Here is a 19,106-nt window from a genome sequence, read left to right as displayed (position 1 = left end):
TGGACAGAATTAAATGGAATCAGAGAAAATCCACATAGTTGATTTTAACATCTTTCCATCAACGAGACAAAAAAATTAATAAAGGTATAAAGTGTATCAATAACACTATCAACTGTCTTAACCTAACTTACATTTATATAACACTACATCCAACAGCATAATACACATTCTTTTTAAAAAATGATAATACCTGAACATTTCCAACCTCACTAAGGTCATAAAGGGATTATGACAGATAAACATAATTCATGTACCTTCTTCTAGAATATGAAGCATCAGAAATCAAACACGTAGTTAACAAGAATATATTACTGACTGTATTAATACCCAACTGCTGATTATCACATGGTAATGGAGAACACTGAAAGTTACATTCATAATTCAAGAACCTCATTCTCTTGTTTCAACTCTTTCCCTATAAAATCTATTCCCTGAGTAGGAAACATGACTTATTTGCCTGTCCTGTCTTGAATTTCCCTCATAAAACTGAGTCCTATGATATTACAGGTCTACATTATCCTGATAGGCAACAATCTTGGGATTTGAGGAGCTACTTGTTCCCAAGTTAGGAGCCTGAGACATCCAAGGGTGTAAAAAAGTAGTAAAGGAGAGTTTTCAAAAATGACCAATTTTTCAAATAGCCTAACAGAAATCATACATTTTTCTGCAGCAAGGCTGTACAGGTGAACCTTAACCCTGTCACACACTGTCTAATTTTGGTGAAATTACTAACACTGTAGTTCTGTTTTTGGTTGGTAGAATGGGGATAATAATACATATCTTGGAATTGAGTACATATTAAATAAGATAACCTATGTATAGCACCTAGTATGGGGCCTATCATGCGGCAGGCACTCAACTAAGCTAAATTTAATTATAGTAAACAAAAATGGCAATTCTAATTATTTTTTGCTGATCATAAGCTCTAAGTGGCCCTACGAATTTAAAACAAAAAAAGACCAACAAGTTAATATTTAATTAAATGCAATTTATTAGGCATAATATTTCAAAACCAGTGGCCACAAGGGGAAAAAGAGTCAAAGTTATCTTTGATGTGAGGAAGCTAAAAACCTTATTATACAATTAACATCAAGAGTTCTCTTTCAGCAATCTCTTAAAACATTTTACTGGAATCTTTTTTTTCCCATTAGCTCTCTCATTTTCCCTAACATTTACTCAGTTGCTTTCTGACGTTCTCATATTTTATCTTACTCATTTGAATTCTAGCTAGGTCTCTTTGGTATTTCTGTACATTCTGTTAACTTAAGACCCAGTTGAACTAACCTACAGAAAACCCTATTTAAGAACAAAAGTGTTCTACACTAATTATATGAACTAATGGGAATTATTCCAGTGTCACAGATCACTGCTGGCAACTTTATTTCCCAAAACCGAGTCAGAGACATGTATGTGTTCCAGGATGCAGATTCCAGCGGCCGCTCCATCTTAGCAAGGCATTACCTTCCTTCTCCCTGTTCCACCCGCTGCCTGGCCAGTCACACTGCCATCTCTGGGCCCTCCTGGGATGGTTTCTCACCTGGTAATAGGGCTGAGACAGTAAGTACCTCATTTTCATCTGACCAGACTAAAAGAGCAAGGCTCTTTTCTAAGCCAGACAATGGCCTGACTCACTCCTTTAACTTTCATAGCTTAATACTTTAAAAAATGTTCATCATGGGCCAAGGTTCTTCATATACATTACATGCAATCCTTATAACCCTACGAAGTATAGGTATCTGTACAGATGAGACAATTGAGGCACAGGGTGACTAAATAATTCATCCCTGGATACACAGGTAGTGTGTGACAGAGTTGGGACCTGAATGCAGGCAGATCTGACTCAGTGATCCACTTAACTAGCTCACTACACTGCCCTGTGCTGTCTAAACTAGTGACACTAAAGTCTCTTTTTCCAAAGAGGATGGGTGCTCTGAACATAGGGTACACTTTGAGTGCATGCCAGCTCTGATAAAAAGAGCTTTGTGCCTGAAAGTTTGTTAATTAAGGTATCATTTTATAGTGGAACATCCAGCAGCTCTATTCCCTAGAGAATAGGATCACTTGTCGGTATCCACCATAACTTTTCCCAGAAATGCCATTAAATAAGCTAAGTTCTCTATTCAGTGCTTTCTAACATTTAGCATTATTTCATCTACCCAGTCTCATGAATAATCAGTTAACTGACTCATTCTCAAAACTTTAAAAATCAAATTATTTTAACAACAAATGATAAAAATACTTTGAGATAAAAACATTCTGGTGTTAATTTTAAATGACATCTTATCTAAGATACTGCTTTTAGATTGGAGAGTAGTCACAACTTGTCTTTTTGTTTCACTGCCTGATTTTCCTTAGTTCAACCTCCCCTTCCTTCCTCCCTCAGGAAGAGTCTTTGGATGACCCTCCAATGTACTCCTAATGCTTCAGGAAATGCTAAACGTCACCTAAAGCTTAGTCTCCGCTGGTGCTACTTCCTCTAAATAAAAAATGTGCAGGTCCAAACTCCAAACTGGAAAGGGATGGAACATTTAAAAGTAGTCAAATTTTAACCTCTTTAAAATCATCTCCCACTTCAAATCTCTCAGAAAGATAAATTATGGACAATGGCATCCTTGCTACCAATAGTGGGCTCTGCAGTGAAGGACAGGAGATCTTGATCCTATCAAACCACAGAAGAAAATCAGTGCTTTCTGTAAGTATTTTTTTTAAATGTGGCAAGAAGGAAATTTCTTGAAACATAAGCCTACAATCTTGACAGATTCCTCAGTTGATCCCTTTGTCCTCTTCTGCTGTTTCTCTCCTTTCTCTGTCAAAACTTAACAAATGTGTGACCCAGGAATTCCCTGGAGGTCCAGTGGTAAGGACTCTCTCTGCGTTTCCACTTTAGGAGGCCCGGGTTCCAACCCTGGACAGGGAACTAAGATCCCGCAAGCCATGCAGCCAAAAACAAAAAACAAAAAAACCCAAAACAAACAAACAAAAAATGTGTGACCCACTCCTGCTCTTGTCTCCTGAGGTCATCTTTGCCACAGCAGTTGGGCTTCCTTCCTCCTGCTCTAATGAATCTTCTCAAATTGTGCTTTATCCACCCTCATTCTCCTTGCCCTTTCGGCTGCATCTGACCCTGCTGACCTATTTCTTCTCTCTATAAAATGTCTCGCTTGCTTCTGATAGTCCAGAATCCTGGCACTTGCAACACTCTGACCAGTCAGTGCTAGAGACTGTCAGTTATCTCCCAATATCCACCCTCCCCTTTTTTCCTCAGTAACAGAATCCCCCAATTTCAATTAGGTACATGGCTGAGCAAAATAAAGATTTTACTTCCAAACCTCCCTTCCAGCTAAGGAAGAGCAGGCCCACGTGACAAAAGCAAAACTGGTATGCATACTTGCTGGAAAGCATCTTTAAAGGGAGATGCTGCATTCTCTAGTCTCCCTTTTTTCTCTTTCTTGGGTGTTAGAATGCAGATGTGATAGCTGGAGCTGAAGCAGCCATGAGTTATGAAGCAACATGATAAAAGAAACTTAGTTTTCTGACACTATAGAGTCCCAGTCTACCTTCTTGGACTTTCACGTGAGAGAGAAATAAACTTGTATTTTGTTTAAGTCACTGTTATTTTGAGTGTTCTGTCACTTGTTGCCAATCCTGGTCCTCTCTAATGCATTTCTTCCCTACTACTGAATACTCTTTGTCACTTCCACTAGACTGTGCAAATGCTCTTTGGGAATATAGGTTCTGATACTGTACTTTACTATACCAAAATACTTAATGACTGACCTAGATTTCAATGAGCTTATTAGTACATAATTCTGGATGGGTCACTCTTTTTTAATATTAGTTGGGGGTGGAATAAAATAGTAGATAAAGGCTCTCAGTAAAAGAGGTCAGAGTAAAAGATGATTAAGATGCTCTCAGAGTTACTGTTTTTCTCCCTGACTTTAGCTGAAATGCTGTAACTTAATTCAGAGAAGGGGTAAAAGATTTAAGAAAATAGGATATTATCCTGGTATACAAAATAATATCTATTCAGCTATATTACTGAATAGAATTTTTTAAAAAGAAATCTTGAAGAAATGGATGAGATTTCTAACTACTTTATCAATCATATGGGTGTAACTTACTAGAGGGAATGACTTTTTCTCCAGTCCTCTGGTTTCTATGAGGGCTTCTCTCTAAATGCACTCCTGGCCTCCTGGCCTTTCTTACTTCACTTGCCCTCCAGGAGATGAAGGACTTGCCTGATTGATACAATTTTGAAGAATGACTGGGTCGTCTGGCTCAGCAAGTTCTCTTCTCCTCTCAGGGGCAAGTTTATTCAGGGAGTACATAATGTACTCTGCCAATGAAGGCGGCCCAGGTATTCCCCATTCAACTCCATTTCCTTTTGACTTCTTAACCTTTACTCACAATTACCTTAAACGAACCTTAGCTTAGTTTCCTTTCATTATTAATTTCGAATTAGTGGACCTTAACAGAAAAGTTTTGTTAGTTTTCAGGTACAGGAAAAAAAATTTACTTAACAGTAACAACAGTAAACCCTTATGTTTCATTTGTCCTTATGCCAGGAGTTAGGTTTTCTCTGAAGTCGAAACCATATCTCACCAGTAAAGCATCAATGGTTCCCTGGTGAACTGACAGAGTCCATGACCCTCCCTACATACTCAAACTGCACATAAGATAGTAACTGGGGCCTGAAGGCAAGTGCACCCTCACGCTATTGGGGTGCTTGTACTGCCTATGCAGCTCCACTGTATAAGAGACATTATCATAATATCAAAGCAAGGAAACTAGATGTTTCCCAAGAGGTAGGTTTGCTCATACTTGCTCTTTAAACTATAAAAAAATGTTCTACTTTGCTCAGGGAACAGAAGGTCTAGGAAGGAAGACAAAACATTTCTAAAGACCCATTTTGTTCAAGGCATGAAACCAAACACTTTACACATTCTAATTCGTTTAAACTCTGTAGTAAGTGAGAAGCTACATTGTGGAAGTTAACAATTAGTTGCCTAGGGTCACTCAGTAAGTGGCAGTTCCAACATTTGAACCCAGACCTGGCTCTAAAGCCCATGCACATTCCCCCATATTACACAGCCTTCCCCAAGCTCTGTTACCTACTGGATCCCATGCAAGGCTATCAGTGACTTAGATCTGTTTTGCAACCTAAGGACTCAACACAGCCTTGTGCCAAAGTTCCAGATCCATTTTTTTCATCAGTGGTCTTTGAAACTACCTAGATGTCTGCGGTAGATTGTAAACACATTTAATAGCCCTTCCTATCAAGAGGAGGAGTCTAAATTCCTACCCTCTGACTCAAGGGTGCCCACATGACCTGACTACAACATGGCAGAAGCAACATTGTGAGAGTTCTCAGCTTGGGCCTGAAGAAGCCTGGCAGCTGTCACTTTTGCACTCTTGGAACACTGTGCCGCCCAGTGAACTTGGGGTGAGCCTGACGGTGGATGAGAGACCACATGGAGCTGAGATGAGTCATCCCTGCTGATGGCTCCCAAGCCCAGAGTTGTCCAGGCTGCTGACCACAAATGCACGAGTGATCCCGGCCAAGACCAGAAGAACCACCCGGCTGAGCTCAGTCCAAATTGCTGGCCCACAGATTGTGAGCAGAAATGTTGTTTTTAGCCACTAAGTTTGGGGAGAGTTTGTTATACAACAAAAGCTAACCCTCTCCGACCTAGATTCAGAGATTCCTTGCAGTTAGAAACAAATGAGGATAGGTCCAAAGGCCACTGAAAAGTTTACTGGTCATTGCTTACTCATGCATTCTGCTACCTTCAAGCCCAGTGTGATTCAGCGTTAGAGTTCTGTAAACCCAAATAAGCTGGGTCTTCAAGCAGCTGACAGTGATCTGGTCCAGCCTTACCCTCTCATAGGCTCCTTATGGTAAGGACAATTCCCACAACTCTTTGTATCTCCTCACAGTACCCAGCGTAGAGCCTTCCTTCTATCATACATTCTCAATAAAATTTCTGAATCAGTAGAAGAGATTTTAACCCTTAGGGAAGCTAGAACCTTCCTACATCTTTGAAGCACAGTGTAACAGTAGCCATGGTAATAAAATTTGGCAACTTTTACAAGTAATGGAAAAAAGCCATGCATACTGGTAACTTTAGAGCTTATGAGATTCAGTCCTTCAGTTTCAACTACATTGTGTTTTGTTTGTTTGTTGGTTTTTGTTTTTTTTATTTATTGAAGTATAATTGATTTACAATGTTGTGCTAATTTCTGCTGTACAGGCAAGTGACTCAGTTATACACATATATACATTCTTTTTTTTAAATATTCTTTTCCATTATGGTTTATCCCGGGAGATTGGATATAGTTCCCTGTGTTCTACAGTAGGACCTTGTTGTTTATCCATTCTAAACGTAATAGCTTGCATCTACTAACCCCAAACTCCCAGTCCATCCCTCTCCCTCCTCCCCTCCCCTGTCGACTACATTGTTTTTAAAAGCACTTTCTAAGTCTTGGGAGACAGTTCAGGCAAAGTATAGAATCAGCAATTTAAATATGCACAAAAGGCTTTGTAATCTGTATTTTCTGAGCATGACTAAGTTTTGGCAAAAAATTGGAATCAAGCCTCATATCTAACTGAATGGTGCTTAAACATTGTATCCAATGATATCCAATGATAAATTCCTGCTATTGCTTATACTGCAAATTTAATTGGAACCATAATTCTGGAACACCATATCAAAGCTTTCAAGAGACTGTCACCTCATGAACAAAATAGACTTTATCTGTAAAAGATCAGAGTTAACTTGTTAAAATTGAATTAGCTATTATGGCATTTTCTTCTTTATATCAAAATGTTTTTATTAATATAAAGTCAATATCAGTTTTTCACACAAGTGTTTTGAGTTTAAGAAAAGATACAGCTTGACTTTAAATGCAACTCAGAGTGTTCGACTACAATAATTACCATTGGCTAAAAAAGACTGAGGCTCAAAAAAGCAGTACCTTTCACAATGAATCTGCTTTAAAATTTTAGAACGGAACCAGAAACTTAAAGTTGCTAAGTTGCTTGCAAAAATTAAATAGTATCTGGTGACTGAGTTGAATAATGATTACTTAAAAATGCTGTGCCATCATTAACTGGACCCTAGCCATGTGCACCTGCAAACTCAGGTGGACAGAAAAGGCACAGATCACCTTTGGAAAAATAAGGATGACCTACAAGCTGATTCTGAATATTTTTTACACTTGGGATCTGAGCCGATGAGGCAAGATTAGTGGATCCAGCGCCCAAATGTGTAGTATGACATGAGGGACATTGTGCAGTCTCTCAGGGGTTTGTAATTGCTATTCTCCTAGCAATCCCTTCACTGTGGCCTACTGCTTCTTAGCCCTGGGTCCTATGTCAATTCCTAAGTGATTCTAATTTCATGCATTCATTCAACCAAAATCTGCTGAGTGCCTAAGTGCTATTTCCTGTGCAATGATTCAGTTATGCATTTTCCTGAAAAAAGAGGGAAAGGAGGAAGCAGGGAAAAATAATAATTTAGGGGATTGCATAATCCATGCAAGAAATAACAAGTATTTCGGAAACAAACATGCAGACATATTTAAGCTTCATTTAGAATGAATTAAGTGAAAAACAGAAGAAATCTTTCACTGGTACCTGTATCCCAATTCTTCACTAAGGTGAATCATATGAAGGATATACGATTCCTTGCTTGTTCCAGTGAGGCCAGGCAACAATAAGATAGTAGGTCTGGTGCTGGCATCCATATAACACTTACTGTTATCATCATCAAACCAGTCCAGTGAAATCTGTCCTCCATCTGCAGTTTTAATAAGTTCACTGAAAGAAATAATAAAGAAAAGACATACTCTTTTAGTGTTTCAAGTCATGTCTTAATATTAGTTCCTAATTCTCTCTCTCTCTCTCTGTATATATATATATGCCATTATTTGGTCCTCTCAAAATAACTTTTTTCCAGCATCCACTAACACACACGTCACTTTCTTTCATCACATGAATGTCATGAAATTAGTATCATAAAGCATTTCCAGCAAGATCAGTAAAAGATAGTATGTAAAAATGGGCTTCAAACTACTTCAAATATTTATCTTAATCATTTCCTCATTACTCTGAAATACCCAGCATTTAACCCCTATTTGACTGAGGTCACCCAAATAATTCAGCAGGGAATCTTGAATAAGTAAACTGCTGATCTGATCACCGCTCTAGCCGTTTGACTCAATAATGCAGTCTCCTCACAGAGCATATTACAAAATTTGCTTCTTAAACATTTCAAAGTACTTCTCACATAGTATCTACGAACTTGAAGAATTTTCCCAAACGAATAGTCAAGTTCCAGGCAACAAAAGAAACTCCAGAAGGACTAGATGACTCAGTAAAATTAATAATAGGCACCATTTAAATCTCCTGGTTACTGATATATTCTGGACCATATCTTTAACACCTCAAGGACTTTATCCACAAGAACCCATTTGCTTATCAAAACAAAGTCCTTTCACTGGGGTCCATCACAGAAAATCCACATTAATTGGCATCCTTCTCACCCCCACCGCCAGCTCAATGCATATCATCAAAGGATCTAGGTCCTCAGGGACAGAGGCATGACAAATTGGAAAAAGAGTAACCCCCAAACACTTCTCTCATCTTAGAAAATAAACCATTTACATCAGAGCACCTCCCCCCAACAGTGGTGAAAGGTAACACCTGAATATTTTCCTGCAGCTGCGTGTGTATGTGGCAGACGTGCCTTCCACCTTCATTCCCCCTTGCTTTTCTATATACTTAACTAAACCGGAGGTTGTATTAACCAAAAACTGGGAGTATGCAAAACACTGTGATTTTGAAGAAATGACTGAAAATGGAACTTTACTTACTTCCTATACTTCACCGGAGGCTTGGAAGTGATGAAAGGTCTCAGCAGTGTCTGTCCTCGACTCTCCCAGCACCAGACCGTCGGGTAGTACGTTTCTGTCACCACAGGACAGTGGTCCTGAAGGAAGCGGCTGAAACTCTCACCCCCTGTCACTAACTGGGGCTTCTGTGGGGAAAGCCAGTATCAGTGAAGTGTCCAGAACAAAGTTTCTGCCAACTGTAAACCAGAAACAAGCGCAAACTCGTCCCTAGCGCGAGATCCGTCTGATTACATATCCTTCTGGAAGCCTGATGCAAATAATTCAAACGCAACGAACTTAACAGTGGTTCATTAAACCCTTCTAGGGAATGGAGAGAGTTGACACACGGGAGTCATCCTCAGAAGTGCTAGAGCATCCCGGAGCTGCTTTACCAGGTTAGCGAATGGTGACAGGGCAGTGCCGCCCGCGTCGAGGTCAGCAGGGTCCCGCGCGCTCAGAGGGCGTCCATCAGATGCCGGGGAAAGGGCCCCCCGGACGGCCCCAGACACTCGCCCCAGACAGCGGCACCTCCGGCTTCGCCTGCTGCTGTCACTCCCGGCAGAGCTGCCCGCGGCCCTGCGCCCGGCGCCCGCGCCATCCCCCGGCTCACCTTGGCAATGCTGCTCATGTAGTAGCAGGCGTAAGCGAAGCTGAAGCCCAGGATCAGGGATAAGCCTACTCCCGAACCGAATAAACCGATCCGGACTTGATGCTCCAGGTAGAGCGAGAGCTCCCGGGAGAGCATCCGCAGGTCCATAGCTAAGCGCTGCATGGCCCGGGGACCGCGGCGCGCGGGTGCTGAGGCTGGAGGCCAGCTAGCGGGCAAGCAGCGAAAGCGGGCGCGGCGGCGCCGCCGCGGACCCTTGACCAGAGCGTCTCCTGCCGGGCTGAGCCGGGCTTCCGCCAACGGGTGCGGCCCAGTGGCCCCGGGAGGCGTAGCCCGGCACGCTGTACTCCGCCGGCTCCGCCCCGGCTTCCCCCGGTCCGCCCCCCACCGCCTGCCACTCAGGAACCTTCTTGCGGCGCGTTTCCAAGCTTGGCCCCCGCGACGGCGGATGGCGTTCTCTCGGCCGGGTCGCAGTCAGCCTAAGTGAACCCCCAGAGTGGGGAGAGAGCGGGTGCCATTTCGGAGAAGGAAATGGGTCTGGCAGCGCGCGTTCAGGCCCCGGGGCGGGCACCTGCCCCAGTGACCTTGAACCATTCCGCAAGGGTCTTGGTTAATCCTTCCGGTAAACTAGCAGGTTTAGGGTGCCCAGGAAGTGTACGCTGGAGTTGTAAGATTTGGGGAGTTAATGTCACAGATATGTTAGGAGAATGCACTATGTAGTGAAAAAAAATCCCACATCCCCCAGGAAGTTGTGTTGCCCCCAAGACTATCAAAAGAGAAAAAATAGTCTATAAACATTCAGTAGTGAAGGCATTCATAATTGACTTTAAATCTCTCTGAATCCTTTAAGTAGCTAAGTGTGCCTTAAATGAGAAGTGGTTCCAAAAAATAAATGAGGAGATCAAGAATAGGAACTGGGATTCAACATTTTTAAAAGCCTATCTGTGGTTCATTAATGCTCTGAATTTATAGACATATGGAAATTCAGTTACCTAATGTACAGACAAGAAACCATTTATGAAGTAGGTCCTCCTAGGCTTATTTATGGCAACATGACTAAAGTCAGGAGATACAGACATCTAAAAGGATTAGAAGATTTAACAATCCGTTATTATGAGCTCCTCCCACCAAAAGTTACCAGGAGTAGCAAGGCTCAGATAGCAAAAGGAAAAAAGGCAAGGGCTGTATAGACTATGACAAATTTCACAGGATATAAATTAGTGATAGGGAAATGGAATGGGCAATTTATTTTATTTGGCTATGATTTGGTCATTGCAACTTGATAGTTGCCAGTACCCAGAATAATTGTTATCTTCACTGAGCCTGTTTTATCTTTTAATCTGTAGAACAGTAATTTCTGCTTTATAGAGTTGTTAAGATGACTAAATGAAATAATGTATGCATTAGCCTCCAGCTGAATATAAGTAATTCTCTTTCACTCGCTGGCTCTTGTACTTGAGCACACCCAGAAACTCAAATGCACATGGCAGTTGCCATACTTGACAATTTACATGCAGCATTCTTTGCAATACCTGCACCTGCCTTCTACCCTGCCACCGATACATACAAGTATATTTCATTTTGCTTAAGTTTGAAGTGAAAATATCATAAAATAAAATAAGATACTTCATAGGCATCACAGTGTGTAGAAAGCATGCTGACCTGGGAATAAACAACTCTGAACTCATCCACCAAACTCAGGCAAACTATTTACTCTTTCGGAGCCTCAATTCCTTGTCTATAAAATAAGATGGTTGAAATGGAAGAGGCCCAAGTTTCTTTCCTATAAGAAGAACATTCACAATCTTCCTTAAGACAAGAACTATTACTTCCAATTTAGATGAGGAAATGAGAGCTCAGACCCCAACACAATCCTTGGTGATCTCTTCCTGCTGGTGCTCATGCCTTTGTATAATCCTTTCTCCTTGAGTGCAGGTACAACCTGTGACTTCTAGCCAATAAACTATGGTAAAAGTGATGCGATGTCACCACACCTGGGATTACATTATATTATATGACTCCAGTTTAGCAGATTGGAGCTAAAAGCTCTCCTGATCACCTTTTAATACTTACTGCACTAATTGCAGCCCTAACTTTAGCACTAACAATCCCTAACACTAGCGAAGTTCAACCTTAGCACTAATAATCTGATTTCCAAGTGATTGATTTCTTTGGGAGGAGCAGTATACCCTGGGAACTGAAGCAAGAGACTTCAGGATGAGAAAAGGAGTTAAAATAAGGAAGGGCTCAACTAACAGGCAAAAAGTCATGTTGGAAAGGAGGAATGTACATGTGGGACGCCCTGTGGAAACCTAGGCAAGAAACAAGTTGAACTTTTTGAAAGCTTAAGAAGTGGTGAAGGGGGCAGATGAGTTTCTGGTTCACAGCCCAATCTGTACTGTTTAGATTTATCACTGTGATCTCTAAAGCTCCCCTCAAGGTTAATTTGTGTTTATTAGATTCAGAGTATGGCAGCCAAGTAGTATGTATAATAGGGAGATAAATTAGCCTGTTTCCTCCAAGGTAACTGGAGTCATTTGGGAATACCTTCCTATGGAGCAGATTAATTTACAGATTCTAACCCAACTGGAGGAACATAGAGTTGATGCTTCTTTTTCCTCCGTCCCCAGGGAAAAGCCAAAGACATACTTTGTGTAAGATAGAATGACATACAGACAGACAGAAAGAAAAAGAGAAGCTATCATATGGGTTTCAATTGAAGTGGTTGAGGTCAAAATTATCTTAATAGAACTTCAATAACTAGCCTTCATGCAAAGATGCAGCTTTCTGATCATATGTAGTTGGAGAGAGAAAGATTTTTGGCCACCTTGACATCTGTGAAAACACTCTGCCCTGTTAATTCCCAAGTAGCTTGTTTACAAGTAAACGTACCCATAGTAGGCAAGTGTGGAGTGGTCATGTGAAACACTGCAAGAATGTGATAAAATCAGTTCTTAAGCAAGGCAACTCATTTAAGTTAAAAAAAAGAAAGAAAGAAAGAAAAGGAAAGGAAAAGAGAATAGTATGTTCTTATGTTCTCAGTTGAGTACCTCCAAACTTACCTGTATACACACTCACACTTGTATGACTGATGGGATATGGCCCTTGGGGACATAGAAAGGGGAGGATGATACCCAAACACAGGTGAAGGCAATGTCCTTTCCTACTTCATCAAAGATCATAACCTATGGGAGGCAGAATTCTAAGACGTCCTCCTCTCAAGATTCCTCCCCGTGATGTTCAGGTTTACCTCGGAGATATTACCTCGGAGATATTGTTCCAGATCACTGCAATAAAGCAAGTATCACAATAGAGCAAGTCACACAAATGTTTTGGTTTCCCAGTGCATATAAAAGTTATGTTTACACTATACTTTAGTCTATTAAATGTGTAATAATAGCATTATGTCTAAAAAATGTACATACCTTAATCGAAAAATACTTTATTGCTAAACAAATGTTAACCATCACCTGACAAAGCAGGGTTGCCACAAACCTTCAATGTGTAAGAATGCAATATCTACAAAGTGGAATGAAACAAAGCACAATAAAATGACGTATGCCTGTACTCACCCTTGTATAATCCCCTCCCCTTGGGTGTGGGTGGGATGTGTGAATATGTGTGAATGGGATATCATTTCTGTGATTATGTTACATTTTATGGCAAAGGTGAAGCGATTTTACAGGTATAACCAAGGTCTATAATCAGTTGACTTTGAGTAATCAAAGGGGAGATTATCCTGGTTGGACTGACCTAATCAGATGAGCCCTTTAAAGGAGGGTCCAGGGGTCAAACATGGAAGAAGTCAGAGATTCTTTCTTCTGCTGAACTTTAAGAAGCAAGGCTCCATGAGTTCTAAAGCTGCAAGAAAATGAATTCTCCGAATAACTACGTGAACTTGGAAGAGGACCCTGAGCCTTAGATAAGAGTACAGCCTTGGGACTTCCCTGTAGGTCCAGTGGTTAAGACACGCCTTCCAATGCTGGGGGTGCGGGTTCAATCCCTGGTTGGGGAGCTAAGATCCCACATGCCTTGCAGCCAAAAAACCAAAACATAAGACAGAAGCAATATTGTAACAAATTCAATAAAGACTTTAAAAATGGTCCGCATCAAAAAAAACTTAAAAAAAAAAGAGTACAGCCTTGGGAATTCCCTGGCGGTCCAGTGGTTAGGACTTGGTGCTTTCACTGCCGTGGCGAGGGTTCAATCAATCCCTGGATCCCCCCACCAAAAAAAAGAGTATAGCCTTGACCGTTGAGTAGAATGTTAGCAGTGAGTTTTTTATAAATCCCCTTTATCATGGTGAGGAAATTCCTTTCTACTCCTAGTTTGCTGAAAGTTTTCATCATGAAAAGGTGTTGGATACTTTCAAATGCTTTTTCTGCATCAAATGAGATGATCGTGTGGGTTTTTTCCCCTTCATTCTGGTAATGTGGCATAGTTTTCATATGTTGAACCACCCTTGTGTTCTAGGATAAATCCTACTTGGTCATGATGTATACTCCTCTTACTGTGCTGCTGGATTAGGTTTGCTACTGTTTTGTCGAAGTTTTTTTTCCACCTATATTCATAAGGGATATTGGTCTCTAGTTTCCCTTTTTTGTGTTGGTTTTGTCTGGCTTTGGTATCACGGTAATGCTGGTGTCATGAATGAATTAGGAAATTCTTCTTCCTTTTTTTATTTTTCGGAGGAGTTTGAGAAGCGTTGATGTTAATTCTTTAAATGTTTGGTAGAGTTCATCGGTGAGTCTTCTGGCCCTAGGCTTTTTTGGGGGGGACGGTTTTTGATTTCTGATTCAATCTTTTACTTGTTATAAGTCTGTTCAAATTCTTCTATTTTTTCTTGAGTCAGTTTTGGTGGTATGTGTTTTTCTAGGAGTTTGTCCATTTCATTTAGATTATGTAATTTGTCAGCATACAGTTGTTCATAGTATTTTTTTATAATCCCTTTTATTTCTGGAAGGTCTCCACTTTCAATCTGATTTTAGTAATTTACATCTTCTCTGTTTTTCTTAGTCAGTCTAGGTAAAAGTTTGTCCCTTTTGTTGTTTTCGAAGAATCAACTTTTGGTTTCACTGGTTTTGTTTTTTTATTCTTTATTTCATTTATCTCTGGTCTAATCCTTATTATTTCCTTCCTTCTGCTAGCTGTGGGTATAGCTTGCTTTTCTCTTTCTAGTTTCTTAGGGCATAATTTTAGATTATTGATTTGGGATCTCTCTTCTTTTATAATGTAAGCATTTTCAGCTATAAATTTCTCTCTGAGCACTGCTTTTGCTGTATTCCCATGAGTTTTGATATGTTTTCATTTTCATTCATCCTAAATTATTTTCTAATCTTACTTTTGATTTCTTCTTTGACCCACAGATTGTTTAAGAGTATGTTGTTTAGATGTAGAGAATGGACTTGAGGACACGGGGAGGGGGAAGGGTAAGCTGGGACAAAGTGAGAGAGTAGCACTGACATATATACACTACCAAAAGTAAATAGATAGCTAGTGGGAAGCAGCTGCATGGCACAGGGAGATCAGCTCGGTGCTTTGCGACCACCTAGAGAGGTGGGATAAGGAGGGTGGGAGGGAGATGCAAGAGGGAGGGGATATGGGGATATACATATGCATATAGCTGATTCACTTTGTTATAAAGCAGAAACTAACACAATACTGTAAAGCAATTATACGCCAATAAAGATGTTTAAAAAAAAAAGAGTGTTTTGTTTAATTTCCACATATATGTAAATTTCCAAGTTTCCTTCTGTTACTAATTTCTAGTTTCATTCTATTGTAGCCATATAAGATACTTTGTATGATTTCAGTCTTTTAAATTTATTGAGATTTGTTTTGTGGCTTAACATATGGTCCTTCCTGGAGAAATTTCCATGTTTAGTTGACAAGAATATGTATTCTGTTGTTGTTGGGTGGGGTGTTCTATAGATGTCTATTAGGTCTATTGGCTTAGAGTGTTGAATCTTTATTTCCTTATTGATCTTCTGTGAGGTTGTTCATCCATTACTGATATAGCATATTGGAGTCTTCAACTATTATTGTAGAGCTGTTTATCCCTTCAATTCTGCCAGTTTTTGCTTCATATATTTTAGGGCTCTGTTGTTAGGTGGATATATGTTTATAACTGTTATATCTTCTTGAAGGACTGACTTTCTTATCAATATATAATGTCTTTCTTTGTCTTTTGTAACAATTTTTTACTTAAAGTTTTTATTTTAAGCTATTAATCTAGCTACCCAGCTCTCTTTTGGTTACTATTTGCATGTTGTAGTCGATTGAATAGTGACTGTAAAAAGATATGTTTAAGTCCTGATACTTGTGAATGTAACTTTAGTTGGAAATAAGGTCTTTGCTGCAGCTGGGTTAAGGGTCTTGAGATGAGATCATCTTGGTCTTAGGGTGGGCCTTAAATCCAATGATAGATGACACTACAAGAGAAAGGAAAGGGATATTTGAGAGATACACAGAAAAGAAGGTAATGTGAAATGGAGGCACAGATTGGAGTGATGTATCTACCAGCCACGGAATACCAAGGATGCTAGGAGCCACCAGCAGCTAGGAGAGAGGCATGGGATGGATTTTCCCCCAGCAACTGGAAGGAACTAGTCTGGCTGATACCTTTATTGTGGACTTCTGGTCTCCAGAACTGCAAGAGAATAAATTTCCATTGTTTTCAGCCACCCAGGTTGTGGTAATTTGTCATGGAGAACTAATACACATGGAATATATATTTTCTATCCTTTCATTTTCCACCTATTTGCAACTCTGATACTAAAGTGAATCTCTTAGACAGCATATGGTTGGATTATTTTTTATCCATTCAGTCAATCTCTGCCTTTTTTTTTTTTTTTTTTTTTTTTTAAATTAATTTATTTATTATTTATTTTTGGCTGTGTTGGGTCTTCATTTCTGTGCGAGGGCTTTCTCTAGTTGTGGCAAGCGGGGGCCACTCTTCATCGCGGTGCGCGGGCCTCTCACTATCGCGGCCTCTCTCGTTGCGGAGCACGGGCTCCAGACGCGCAGGCTCAGTAGTTGTGGCTCACGGGCCTAGTTGCTCCGCGGCATGTGGGATCTTCCCAGACCAGGGCTCGAACCCGTGTCCCCTGCATTGGCAGGCAGACTCTCAACCACTGCGCCACCAGGGAAGCCCTCTGCCTTGTTTTTAAAGACAGCTTTACTGAGGGACTTCCCTGGTGGTCCAGTGGTTAAGACTCCACGCTTCCACTGCAGGGGGCACGGGTTCAATCCCTGGTCAGGGAACTGAGATCCCATATGCCATGTGGCGTGGCCAAAAACCAAACAAACAAAAACAAAATAATAAATAGCATTAAAAACAGCTTTACTGAGGTATAATTCACATACCATACAATTACAGCGCTTAAAGTGTACAATTCAATGGTTTTTAGTATACTACATCATAAATTTTTAAAAACTATAAATAAATACATATTTATGTAGTAAATACATGTGCTGTCATTATATGTATTACATGTGGTCAAATACGTATAACAAAATTTGTCACTTTAACCATTTTTTAAAAATTAATTAATTAATTAATTTTTGGCTGCGTTGGGTCTTTGTTGCTGCACACGGGCTTTCTCTAGTTGTGGCGAGCGGGGGCCACTCTTCGTTGTGGTGCATGGGCTTCTCATTGCATGGCTTCTCTTGTTGCGGAGCATGGGCTCTAGGCACGTGGGCTTCAGTAGTTATGTCACTCGGGCTAAGTAGTTGTGGCTTGTGGGCTCTAGAGTGCAGGTTCAGTAGTTGTGGCGCACGGGTTTAGTTGCTCTGCAGCACGTGGGATCTTCCCGGACCAGGGCTCAAACCCGTGTCCCCTGTATTGGCAGGTGGATTCTTAACCACAGCACAACCAGGGAAGTCTCTAACCATTTTTAAGTATAATACTCAGTGACATTAATTACATTTTCAATGTTGTGCAATCATCACCACTTCCATTTCCAAAACTTTTTCATTGCCCCAAGCAGAAACTCTGTAACCACTGAGCAATAACTCCTCATTGCCTTTCCACCAACCTCTCTGGTAACTTCTAATCTATTTGCTATCTCTGTGAATTTGACTATTATAGGTACCTTATATAACTGGAGTCATACAATATTTATCCTTTTCTGTATGGCATATTTCATTTATTATAATGTCTTCAAGGTTCACCCATGTTCTAGCATCAGAACTTCACTTGTTTTTATGGCTAAATAATATTCCATTGTATGTATATACCACATTTTGTTTATCCATTCATCTGTTGATGAACACTTGGGTTGTTTCCACCTTTCGGCTACTGTGAATAATGCTGCAATGAACATTGTCATACAAATATTTGTTTGAGCGAATGCTTTCAATTTCTTTGAGTATATACCTAGGAGTGGAATTGCTGGATCATATTGTAATTCTTGTTTCATTTTCTTTTTATTGTGTCAAAACATACATAGTGGGCTTCCCTGGTGGTGCAGTGATTGGGAGTCTGCCTGCCAATGCAGGGGACACGGGTTCAAGCCCTGGTCTGGGAAGATCCCACATGCCGTGGAGCAGCTAAGCCCGTGCACCACAACTACTGAGCCTGCGCTCTAGAGCCCACGAGCCACAACTACTGAAGCCCACGCGCCTAGAGCCCGTGCTCCTCAACAAGAGAAGCCACCGCAATGAGAAGCCCACACACCGCAATGAAGAGTAGCCCCCGCTCGCCGCAACTAGAGAAAGCCTGCACGCAGCAACAAAGACCCAACGCAGCCAAAAATAAATAAATAAAATAAATAAATTAAAAAACAAAACAAAACATACATAGCATAACATTTATCATTTTAACCATTTTTAAGTGTACACTTTAGTGGCATTCACTGTGTTCGGATTGTTATGCAACCATCACCATCACTCATCTCTCATCTTTCCATCAGAATATCCCAGTGAAATGTTGTAAGTGTGGTGGATCTTGGGGGGTAGAGAAGTAATAGATAAGGGAAAGTTTGTATGGTTTAGCACTAGGAATTATAATTGCACTCACTGTCAGTTGGCAACTTTTTCTGTGATGGAATGCCTGAGGGGACTCAAAAGGGTTCATGGTAACATGAGGAACTGCTGGAATTTATATGTTGAGCATCTGAACACATGCCAACAGGGAGGGAAGGATTGCTCTCTCATCTTCCTGGGAAAAAAACAAAACAAAACAGGGCTTCCCTGGTGGCTCAGCGGTTAAGAATCCGCCTGCTGATGTAGGGGACATGGGTTCAAGCCCCGGTCCGGGAAGATCCCACATGCCGCGGAGCAACTAAGCCCGTGTGCCACAACTACTGAGCCTGCACTCTAGAGCCCGCGAGCTGCAACTACCAAGCCCACGTGCCACAACCACTGAAGCCCACACGCCTAGAGCCCGTACTCTGCCACAAGAGAAGCCACCGCAATGAGAAGCCCGCGCACGGCAATGAAGAGTAGACCCCGTTCGTCACAACTAGAGAAAGCCCGTGCGCAGCAACGAAGACCCAACACAGCCAAAAATAAATAAATTAATTAATTTAAAAAAAAATCTAAGATTTCACAAGAGTCTTATTACATTACATATCAAGTTCTCACGGTTGGAAGGACAAAAGAAAAG

General features: G+C 40.8%; 1 protein-coding gene across 1 annotated transcript in view; it reads right to left on the bottom strand.

Annotated features, from left to right (window-relative positions):
* Positions 1 to 19,102, bottom strand: part of ABHD3 (abhydrolase domain containing 3, phospholipase) — a 62,961-nt gene extending 43,859 nt beyond the window's left edge. The window contains exons 1-4 of the mRNA XM_082353600.1: positions 16,658 to 19,102; positions 9,503 to 16,337; positions 8,875 to 9,038; positions 7,637 to 7,819 (exon numbers count right to left, since the gene is read on the bottom strand). Of these exons, the coding sequence (XP_082209726.1) occupies positions 7,637 to 7,819; positions 8,875 to 9,038; positions 9,503 to 9,664 (509 nt within the window). The 5' untranslated portion in view covers positions 9,665 to 16,337; positions 16,658 to 19,102. The remainder of the gene's footprint in view (positions 1 to 7,636; positions 7,820 to 8,874; positions 9,039 to 9,502; positions 16,338 to 16,657) is intronic.
* Positions 19,103 to 19,106: the final 4 nt, after the last annotated feature.

The sequence above is a fragment of the Balaenoptera borealis genome (genome assembly GCF_965194805.1).
Source record: "Balaenoptera borealis genome assembly, chromosome: 14".
Taxonomy (NCBI): Eukaryota; Metazoa; Chordata; class Mammalia; order Artiodactyla; family Balaenopteridae; genus Balaenoptera; species Balaenoptera borealis.
Note: the sequence above shows the minus strand (reverse complement) of the source record. Positions and strands in the feature narration are given on the sequence as shown.